The sequence below is a fragment of the Sinocyclocheilus grahami genome, unplaced genomic scaffold (assembly GCF_001515645.1).
Source record: "Sinocyclocheilus grahami isolate Dianchi unplaced genomic scaffold, SAMN03320097.WGS_v1.1 scaffold115.1, whole genome shotgun sequence".
Classification (NCBI taxonomy): domain Eukaryota; kingdom Metazoa; phylum Chordata; class Actinopteri; order Cypriniformes; family Cyprinidae; genus Sinocyclocheilus; species Sinocyclocheilus grahami.
Genome location: NW_015505294.1, coordinates 1,029,622 through 1,041,397, shown reverse-complemented (window position 1 = coordinate 1,041,397; position 11,776 = coordinate 1,029,622). Strand labels below are relative to the sequence as shown.

At 34.0% G+C, this 11,776-nt stretch overlaps 1 protein-coding gene across 1 annotated transcript in view; it reads left to right on the top strand.

Moving 5' to 3' along the window:
- The window catches only part of cops2 (COP9 signalosome subunit 2), a 7,307-nt gene extending 1,352 nt beyond the window's left edge, over nt 1-5,955 (top strand). Inside the window, exons 4-13 of the mRNA XM_016277737.1 lie at nt 254-379; nt 503-592; nt 804-881; nt 971-1,145; nt 3,282-3,460; nt 4,563-4,615; nt 4,708-4,805; nt 4,925-5,007; nt 5,079-5,137; nt 5,231-5,955. Coding sequence (XP_016133223.1) covers nt 254-379; nt 503-592; nt 804-881; nt 971-1,145; nt 3,282-3,460; nt 4,563-4,615; nt 4,708-4,805; nt 4,925-5,007; nt 5,079-5,137; nt 5,231-5,375 — 1,086 coding nt within the window. The 3' untranslated portion in view covers nt 5,376-5,955. The remainder of the gene's footprint in view (nt 1-253; nt 380-502; nt 593-803; nt 882-970; nt 1,146-3,281; nt 3,461-4,562; nt 4,616-4,707; nt 4,806-4,924; nt 5,008-5,078; nt 5,138-5,230) is intronic.
- The last annotated feature ends 5,821 nt before the right edge of the window (nt 5,956-11,776 follow it).

Below are 11,776 nucleotides of genomic sequence, written 5' to 3'. Positions count from 1 at the left end.
TATATATATATATATATAGATATATATAAATATACATATCATAGTTATGTGATATATATATATATATTTATTTATTTATATGATTATATAATACTATACATATTACATATTGTTAAAATTTTTTTTTTCATGTTATCTAACATTTCTAAATAATAATACTAATATTAATAATAATAAATGTTATTATTATGTTAATAATGCTCTATAAAATCTGATGATTTTTTTGTTTTGTTTTTATTTTTATTTTTTACAGACAAATTTTCCAGAAATGATGAACCGGTACAAACAGCTTTTGACGTATATTAGGAGTGCTGTCACCAGAAATTACTCTGAGAAATCCATCAACTCTATTCTAGATTATATCTCAACCTCCAAACAGGTATGTAGTGCATTTTAAACTGCTTTCCGAATTCAGGAATATATTTCTGATAATAAAGTCATATCATTTAAAGGTTATGCTATTAAAGGTAATAAAATCAGATTTATCTTTTCATGTTTCTAGATGGACTTGCTACAGGAGTTTTATGAGACCACACTGGACGCATTAAAAGATGCCAAAAACGACAGACTTTGGTTTAAAACTAACACCAAGGTTTGTGCGATAGCAATGCATCCTGTGTTAGGATTATTTCATTGAGCAGATGCTACTGCACACTTATGTATCAGGAACAATAATATACTTAATGCTATGATAATTCTGGTAGTGCAGTTTACATTATTGCTGGTGCAAGCTTCAGAAAGACTGTTTTTATACTCTGACAATGCGAGAATATTGCTAACTTCTGTTTCTCTGTTTCATGTAGCTGGGAAAGTTGTACCTGGAAAGAGAAGAGTTTGGAAAGCTCCAGAAAATTCTCAGGCAGTTGCATCAGTCATGTCAGGTAGAGTAAATAATCAGTGTTGTATAAATAAGAAAACTGCTTCGGATGTCTTCTGTGTTGCTTTGAAACGGATTGATGCTCTTAATTAGACGGATGACGGAGAGGACGACTTGAAGAAGGGCACTCAGCTGCTGGAGATCTATGCTTTGGAGATTCAGATGTATACGGCACAGAAAAACAACAAGAAACTCAAAGCCCTGTATGAGCAGTCGTTACACATTAAATCCGCCATCCCACATCCGCTCATCATGGGAGTCATCAGAGGTAATGGACATATTTTAGTCTAAAACGAAGACATGGAAATTAGTTTTTAGTTTTGTTTGATTTGTTTTTATTATTGTTTTTGTGTTTAGTTTAGGGCTGATTTGGTTTTGGTTTTGTGTTCAATTGGAAAGCTAGATTGTTTTTCTTTTTTGTACCTTTGGATGTTTGAAGACATGAAACTTAGTGTTTAATTTTCGTTTGGGTTGTTTTGGTTTGGTGTACCATTGCAAATTTTGTGAAGGCATGGGAATACGTATTTAGCTTGGGTTTTGGTTTGTTTTTTTTCTTTTGTGTGTAATTGGAAAGTTTGGTTTTTGTTCTGTTTACAGTTATGAATTTTGCTTGTAGTTGTGAAGATGAAGACATGGAAATTAGTGTTTAGTTTTGGTTTGGGCTGATTTAGTATTTGGTTTTCATTTGGGTTTTGTTTGTGTATAATTGGAAATTTTGTTTGTTTTGATGTTTGTTGTTCTTGTTTTAGTTTGTTTTTGGTTTGTGTACAAATGGATAGGCCTGTCACGATAACAACTTTTTGTTGTGCGATATATTGTCCCAGATATAATTGCGATATTATTGTAATTTTAAAGACCATTTTATGCCACTGAATATATAATCATAATGTAACAGCATAATAATGCAAGAAGGCCTTCAAAATCTATCAAAATATTAGATACCTTAAAAAACTTGAATAAGTAGTAAATAAACATTTTCTAACAAAAAGTGCAAAGTAAAAAGTTGAAAAAAAGAAAAATGCAAAAAAAGTTTGTATGGAGATTTTTCCATCTACAGATTTTTCCCTAATCTCCTTTTCTCTGTAAGTTAAAGGTGCACACTATCGCTGAAAAACTCAATCACTACTTAGCAGTCAGATGTCCGTATGCATAAAGGCACAGATCCCTAAACAAGATCATAGCTGCAGATGAAACTTTTTTTTTGTAGAAGCATTTTTTTAATTTGAGCTAGCACTTTATGACTACACCACGTTATGTACGAGAAGCTGCAAAAGACACAGGTGCAAGTGGAACGTACAAAACATGCTGACATTCATTTTTAAGTAAATATAATGGGCGATATATTGCGTCACCAAAAATGATTGAGGTCATGTACATATATTGCGCGATAAGTCGATATATTGATTATTGCGACAGGCCTACAAATGGAAAGTTAGTAGTTGCGAAGATGTAGAAATGAGTAAAAAAAAATTTTTTGTGTGTATAGGCCTGTCACGATAACAACTTTTTGTTGTGCGATATATATTGCCCCAGAAATAATTGTGATAAGCGATATTATTGTCATTTTAAAGACCATTTTATGCCACTGAATATATAATCATAATGTAACAGCATAATAATGCAAGAAGGTCTACACACTTCCAAATGACAACAACTTTTAATTTTTAAGAATATTTAGATCATGGAAATTAAATATCAAAATATTAGATACCTTAAAAAAACTTGAATAAACCGTAAATAAACATTTTCTAACAAAAAGTGCAAAGTAACAAAGAACTTATATGGAGATTTTTCCATCTACAGATTTTTACCTGACCTTCTTTTCTCTGTAAGTTAAAGGTGCACACTATTGCTGAAAAACTCAATCACTACTTAGCAGTCAGATGTCCGTATGCATAAAGGCACAGATCCCTAAACAAGATCATATCTGCAGATGAAACTTTGCTTGTAGAAGCATTTTTAAAATTTGAGCTAGCACTTTATGACTACACCACGTTATGTACAAGAAGCTGCAAAAGACACGGGCGCAAGTGGAATGTACAAAACATGCTGACATTAATTTTTAAGTAAATATAATGGCCGATATATTGCGTCACCAAAAGTTATTGAGGTCATGTACATATATTGCGCGATAAGTCGATATATTGATTATTGCGACAGGCCTATGTGTGTATAATTGAAAAGTTTGTTTGTATTGGCTTAGTTTTTGGTTTGGTTTGGTTTTTTATTTTGTGTACAATTGCAATTCTTGCGTTTAGTTGTGAAGATGGGGAAATCAGTGTTAAGTTTGGGTTGTTTTGTTTTTTGGTTGTGTTTTTGTTTGTGTACAATTGGAAAGTTTGGTTTGTTTTATGTACAATTGGAAAGTCCACTAATTTAGTTTGACGTGATTGTTTCTCTTTAGAATGTGGCGGTAAAATGCACCTGAGGGAGGGAGAGTTCGAGAAGGCACATACAGACTTTTTCGAGGCTTTCAAAAACTATGACGAGTCTGGAAGCCCCAGGCGAACCACTTGCCTGAAGTACCTGGTTTTGGCCAACATGCTGATGAAGTCTGGAATCAATCCATTTGATTCTCAAGAGGTATACGGTGGCAATCATGCACAGGCCCATATGGGATCTTAAACCGTCCCATCATTTATTTACCAAGTTCTACACGTTCTTCATTGTTGCTTGTTCATATGGGAAATATTTTGCTGAATTTAAGTTTGCTTATATTGACCAATAGGCATGTTGTACTCGTTAGTTTCCCTTAACGTTAGGGATGTAACGATTCACTCAACTCACGATTCGATTCGAATCACTCATTTGTTTTTAACAAAATGAGATTTAAGACAAATTATAAATTAAATGTGTCCTTTTATTATTGCTTGGACAAAATGTTCCATGTTCTTTGTGAAATTGAAATATAACACTATAATAATATACTAATATAGCACTTGCATATCATTGCTCTTTTGTTGGTTTTGATTGCTTCTATTGTCCTCATTTGTAAGTCGTTTTGGATAAAAGCGTCTGTTAAATGACTACATTAGAAACTTTTAAAATTAGAGGCAACCACTGCATTTTAATCATGATCCAAACAAAGATGCTGCATACATGCAACATGAGCAGTTTTTAAACTAAATTAGATTGTATCATTTCGAAATTTGAAGCAAAAACAGAATGGCTTGACTTCAGTTTTGTGAAACTGTACATAAAAAATATCTGCATGAAACCGAAACAGCAGACGAGCTGAATGAGCCGCAGATGCACTCTCTGCCAGCAGGTGGCGCTTAAAGCATTTCTTTGGTTTCCGCTGTAAACAAAGCAGCGCTGCACTTATGAACTTTAATATGCATTATACAGAGGCAAGATGAAAAGAAAAAATACCATCGAAAGACAGTAAGTTCCCCTCAGACATGCATTCATATAAACTCCTACCCCTAATTGAATCGCGATTTGTTTAGCATCTCAACCGATTTGAATCGTCACATATTTGAATCGATTTTCAACCGGCTCGTGGTTAATCGTTACAGCCCTACTTAACGTACATAATTTAAACTTAAATAGCAACTTATTTTACCCCAGAATCAGAGCAGGGAAAAGCACAAAACTGCAGATCTCATCTGGGCCTGATCATAGACGATAAATGCTGTGGTATATAATATAACTACTGATTCTTTCTTTATGACTCTGTGACTAGGCGAAACCTTACAAAAATGATCCAGAAATTCTAGCAATGACAAACCTGGTAAGGTAAGTGTGCACAATACTTTTCATTTCTCCGTTTATCTGATCCTCTTCTGTTTTTTTTAATATGGTATTAATTACCTGTAACTTACTTCTAGTGCCTACCAGAACAATGACATCACAGAATTTGAGAAAATCCTAAAGACGAATCACAGCAACATAATGGACGACCCCTTCATCAGAGAACATATTGAGGGTCAGTTTGGTTGGCTTTGGCTTTCACACGCACACATTCACATTTATTTCATAAATCTCATACAACAAATGTGGAGTCAAAAAGTACATATTCATTTTTCTCTTTGCTTTTGCTTTCAGAATTGTTACGGAACATAAGAACACAAGTGCTCATCAAATTGATTAAGCCTTACACTAGGATACACATACCATTTATTTCAAAGGTAAACCTAATATTACATTATATTATATTATAATATGCAATTTTAATATAATGCTCCCTGTTTTTCTTTAGGAACTGAATATTGATGTTGCAGACGTGGAAAGCTTGCTTGTGCAGTGTATTTTAGACAAGTAAGTTTAATACTTTTTTTAATATAGATTTTTCAGTTTTAAAAATATGTTTTAAAAAAATTGTGTTTTATCTGATGTATGTCTTTCTTTTAGCACAATCAACGGTAGAATTGATCAAGTCAATCAGCTGTTGGAGCTCGATCACCAGAAAAGAGGCGGAGCCCGATACACCGCTCTGGACAAATGGACCAATCAGCTGAACTCTCTCAACCAGGCCATTGTTAGCAAACTGGCTTGATTTGACACTGACGATCCTGCAAAACAAATTGACCCATCGGACAGCCGGTCGACTGGAGGCTGTCAGTGACATTAACTACTTTCAAGCCCTTTACTCCCCCGGTCACAGAAGGGGGAGCATAATTTGGCTAGTTTGTATTTTTACAGCTGTAAGTCAGTTTTAAATGTCCTTAACAGAGCAGAAGTTCCCACAGGATGTCTGCTGTACGGAATTGTCATAGGTCTCTAATATGAACATGTTTGCATCATCTAAAAAAATGTTTCTTTAATAGCACATGTTGGCACTTGGCAGACATTTAAAAGGCATATGTTTGTCTTTAATGGAACGCGCGAGGACATGCCGTGTGAAATTGAATCATTTATTTGTTGAACTGTCTTTTTTTCCAGAGTCAGCATGTTTTGGTTTGCACAGAACTCAGGTGATGAGTTTAATGCAGTTGCACCGCAGCACATGCGTATTAAAAGTGCAGCCATTACTAGAATAACTCTCACCAAATATTACAGATCTGTTGAAAGCGTTATGCTGTCTGAGCTGTTCTGTTTCACTTTTCAACTACAAAAATAAACTTGCTTCAGCGGATAATGTGTCTGTAATGGTGTATGATTTTTTTTTTTTGGTTTGGTAACAATTTTTTTGAATAGTTTTTAAATCAGTACATAGACGATACCATAAATACAAAACACAGAACACAAAGTAAGATGCACATGTAGTTTTGTGAAGTGTGTGTAACGATTGTGTTGATCGTGTATATCTCTATGCGCTTCCTAATATGTAGGACAGCCTGTTTGTAGAGGGTCAGAGGAGAATGTTAAAAATAAAGGGAGAAAGAAATAATTAAATGGGTACATAAACTACAAAAAAAATGTTTTTGAATAAAAGTAGAAATGGTAGAAATTAGATAAGAAATCAACTTTAAAAAACAGGTAGGGTGGGGGCACCTCAGAATGGTGTATGAGTGGTAAATGTTTTTGTGTGTGGTACACACACACACACACACACACACATATATATATATATATAGCTACCATAAATTGTCTAATATTTAAATAGCCACAATTTTAAATGCATTTGATTCAGAAGAAAATGTCTGTAAAGGTATGATTTTATGTGTGGTAATTCATTTGTTTCAGTGCTCAAGAACACAAAATTGTACAGGTTTCGTATACATACATTATTTCTCCGAATTAAGCTAATAACTGAAAGTGCATGCAATACAGGACAATACAGGACAATAATGAACAATAATAATTTTCCATGTATACACTATACGGTTAAATGTCCTAACCGAATAACCAGCCCCGTTAATATTAATAGTCATATCAATAATATATATGCCTAGTGTAAACATATTTATTATAAAAAACATAATTTTAATTGTAAACCATACGTAATTAATAATTACGTATATATTACATACGCTATATAAATCGTTCATTTATTTGTATGAACAAAATAAATAAATAGCAATGTTATTATTAATCATTTTATTATTATTGATACAGTTCAATGACTGAGAAAATACATTTCTGTCACACTCTTCAGTGGACGCATGATGGGCCGTGACCATTGGCTGTAACGTTCCCATGACGTCGTCCCTCCCCTCAGCCAATCAGAAGCCAGGACTTTGCCGCTGTTTACGGCGCCATGTTTCAATAGACAAAAGAAAACACTTTCATCGATATCTTTGCCGCAATATCGACTTTAGTCCGCGTTTAACGAGTTTTTACATCTGTGACGGACGAACAAACATTTGCTGACAGTTTATTACTCGTACTCGAGGCATGTTTTTATCAATATTGTTGCGGTATGAGTTTGTATGGCACCGAGGCACTGTAATGTGTCTCATAGAAACAACTCATTTGGGATTGTTGTGTTACTCTAGGACTGTGGAGACTTTATAAAAGCTTTCAAGGTAAGCAGAGATCATTTAAACTCGCATACAACCTTGTTTGTTAACTGAAGCTGGTAAACTAGTGCTGTTAACTGAAGCTGGTAAACTAGTGCGAAATGAACGAGTTACTGATGTGAATAATGTGTTATGGGTTGCTTAGAAACAAGCTGTATCTATATCTTGGTTTAGCAGTGTGCTGATGCTGATACGAACTAGCAAATGGGTGTTTAAATTTTTAAAGTTCTATAATAAATAAAAAGAAAGCTGATAGAATAGAAAAAGAGTAGCGCAAGCTAGTGTTACAGGCCTTTTTTTGCTTTTGTTAATTGGATAATAAATAAAAAGAAAACGAATAGATAGAATACAAAAAGATTAGAAAAGCTAGTGTTAGTTTTTGTTAGTTAGTTTTTAAAGAAAACAAGCAGTAAATGAATAGAGTGCAAGTCTAAAAGGGACAAGTTTTTTTTAATAATAAAAAAAATATAAATGTACTTGGACAAACGACAAACAAACAATCAGTTTATCTGTCTGTAGTTCACATGTACAGTAGTTATTTATTTATTTATTTCAGCGCACGACTGTTTAATAGAATAGGAAAAAGGCTAAATATAATTGAAATTGGAGACAACCTAAAAAAAAAAAACCCTAAACATTGTACACCTTCCAATACACACATTTATTCATTTTAACCTTGCCCTCTTGTTGTTGGGAAAAAAAGATACCATCCATGTTATTTCTAAACTAGACATTTCTTATTAAAACAATGAGTGGTTGGGATTTTTTAAATTGTGTATAATACAATTTAAAACTAAAATAATATTTAATTGTAGAATATTTATATACCCCCACACACAGACACAAAGTGAAACAATATTAAAACAATATATATTTAGCAAGAATGCATTACATTTATGTGACCGTAAAGACATTTAAAATGATGCAAACATTTTCAGTCCCATATAAATCCTGGAAAAGAAAAATGCACCACGGTTTTCACAAAAATATTAAGCAGCAACTGTTTTCAACATTGATAATAAAAATATAATGTATAATAATATATTTAAATTTGTTTGTCAAACAATTTTAATTTTTGTATTAGGTGGTATTTAACATTTTTAAGGGTTGAGACAGTCTCACGCTAGACAGAGATTGGACAAACATTTATATTCGCCCCTGAACAGAATATTGTGTCATCAGTACACCATGAAATCAAAACTGACAATTAATTTCGGTTTATGAAATGGTGCAGTATTTATTATACATGATTTATCCATACATAACATTAAATAAAACAAAACAAAACACAAGCCCTTGTAATCTTTAATAAAAATATATATAAATAAATAAGTAAATAAATAACGTCCCCTTACCTTTTCAACAATATCTCTTCTCTTATGACGTTTGTGAGGGTGAGACAATAACCTCTCTCTCCCAGCAACCTGTCACTCACATGAAACGATTGCAGCAATTTATAATGGCCCAGTTTAATCCCCAGTGTAAAATAAACAAGTCCCTTCATTCTTTATATATATATATATATATATATATATATATATATATATATATATATATATAATTTTTTTTTATCTCATTCAAGAAGATGCTTTACTTGGATGTACATTACAATTGGGAGAAAAAAGCAGTTGCAGTTACACTTTCATGTTGAATTTAAATCCAGTTTCCAGAAAGTAAACGCATTTATTATTTAATATATTACTCTTTTTAATGATTTTTTTTTTTAAATGAACAAATGTTATGTTTACACAACACTTTCATTACATACACTTACATATCTTATGTAAAATAAAAAGTTAAGGTATAATTAATGACACTTCAAGAATGACACTATATTGTATTACTTTGTCTGCTGGATACATTAACACACATTCAAGTTATTTTAAGTCAATCGTTTTTGTGTCTGTCTTGTTAAAGCAGGTACATACAGTTTCATCCGGTTCATGTTTTAAATTTGTACATCTGGTACTAAACATTTCAGTATTTCTGTGTGGCTTTAATATTGGGACTTGTAAGGCTAATAAAGTTCCTCTGTCAGTGCTGTCTGTGCCTTACTCAATTTACTAGGTCCATATTTGCTTTCTCATGGTTATTATTAGTAGTTAAAGATTCTTCTGTTTCCAGTCACAAGCAGTAACAGTGTTTGTTTTTAAAGGGCAGATCTTCTCCAATCAGAAACGTGTGTTCTGGGGAAGTCGAGGCCTAATGGTTAGAGAGTTGGACTCATAACCCAAAGGTTGTGGGTTCGAGTCTCGTACCGGCAGGGATTGTAGGGGGGGGGAGGGAATGTACAGCGCTCTCTCCCACCTTCAATACCACGACTGAGGTGCCCTTGAGCAAGGCACCGAACCCCCAACTGCTCCCCGGGCACCACAGCATAAATGGCTGCCCACTGCTCCGGGTGTGTGTTCACTGCTGTGTGTGTGTTCACTGCTGTGTGTGTGTTCACGGTGTGTGTGTGCACTTTGGATGGGTAAATGCAGAGCACTAATTCCGAGTATGGGTCACCATACTTGGCCACATGTCACGTCACTTTTTTTATTTTTATTTATTTTTTTATTTTCTGACTCCTTACAGCTATCTATCGGCTGCATGAATGAGCGTTTGCTGTCATTGGTGCACGTTTAATGCAGTGTTTGCTGTGTCATATAACCTGTGTTTCCACTGCCCTACACACTCACAGCTCTTTACTGAAGCTGCACAAACGTTTCCTCTGTAGGCAATTTCACGTCTCATTTTAGATTAGAATCAGAAAGTAATAGTATGAGGTGAATGATGACTATCGATTTTGATATGCATCACACGCACCGTCATATTCACAGGCTGTTTGTCTTTTTTACCATCAGAGGAGGAATGTTTCTGCTCCAGTTAACTGAAACGTATATTCTGACCTCCACAATGGGCCGACCTCAGCCTGGACAAATGAGCACGGCTTAGTTCCTCGTTTTCTGCTTTCTTTTCTGGAGTTATTCATATGAGTCACGCTGCTGAACTCCAGCATTGCACACAAAAGTGCTTCAGTATGTCATTGAGTCCAAGAGCTCCTGCAGCAGCTGTTGTGAGAGTGTAAATGCGGGAAAGTGTTCTGTCCGAGGGAACGTATCAGGATGTGCGGGTCATCCGGTGGGAGTTATGGAGGGTGAGTGAGTTTGACTGGCTGTCCTCCGATACGGAGACATCAGCTGTGTTTTATCATGAAGTTGCTGAAAGTTAGCAGAGCTCGGGCTCCTTTAAGACGCCTCAGGGCCATGTGTTGGTGTTTGTGTGAGAGTTCAGCATGTCTGTAACCGGGCGGGTGTGTTTTTGTAAATGGTTGCTATGGGACCTGCAGTGAATCGGTTGCTTGCATGTGCTTGTTTAGTTTCTCATAGTTTCAGTGTGTTTCCCATTAACTCAGTATTGTATTGAGAAACTTCTAAGAAAAATTACATTCCCCAAGAGATGGCCAGTCAGACACTTACTTACTGCCTACTTATTGGAGAGCTTGTGTATTAGTGTTTGACTGATTTTTTTTCTCTCTGTAAGATGCACAATATATCAAAACATATGGATATTGTCCAATATTAGTGATTTCCTTTTTTTCTTTGTCTGTATCAGCAGTTTAATATCAATATTAATTGGGGATTTTAGATTAACTTTGCTATCTTTAATGAATCACACTAGATAATGTGAAAGATTTAAACTTTATAGAACACGTTTCTACAGTAGAGATCCCTCCTCCATTATAAGGACGTTTTTATCATCTTAAAATGAGTTATCAATTTTTCATACCACACACCGTGATGATGCTAAAGTGAATTTAGGCAGCACAACCTAAGAGTGATCATACCTTTTTTTATTTATTTATTTTTTTAGATAAAGTAGTGTAGGTTTTAATTGGCCATATAGCATAAAAATAATTAACTGTGTTGGTCAGAGTTGATATCAAGAGTAAAATGTGTATGTATAACATTCACTCTAACACTAATATGAAAACTGTATAAAACATGTGTGCTGCATTTTTGTATGCACACTACTATTAGAATTATCTGCATTTAATCAAAATAAGTGTTTTTAGCACTTTCTAAAACATGAACAAAAAATTGCACATAGTTTCTCGACCATGTTATGAAAGAAATAGAACGTTTTTGTTTATATAATATTTGTTTCTAGTTATATTAATTTGTTTGCTGGGTTTTTTAATTATTTATTTATAGAAAATCACTGGTTAAAATAAAGAGAGCAATAGCTTGCAGAGTGCAATGCCTGATGTCCCAAAAATTTATTAATTAATTTATTTAGTGAAATAAAATTATACTTTGCTTTGAAAACTGACTAAAGGTTGTTGTTTTTTATTATGTATACTGTATTTGGCTACCAATTAATTGTCACCACAAACATCTCTTGGTCTCTCTGAATAGAGATTGCATTTACATTTGTTAATGTTAATTGATTTATGAGCAAATCCCACCTCTCATTCTTTTTTCTGAATGAACCAGTATCAAAGAAGCGTGCA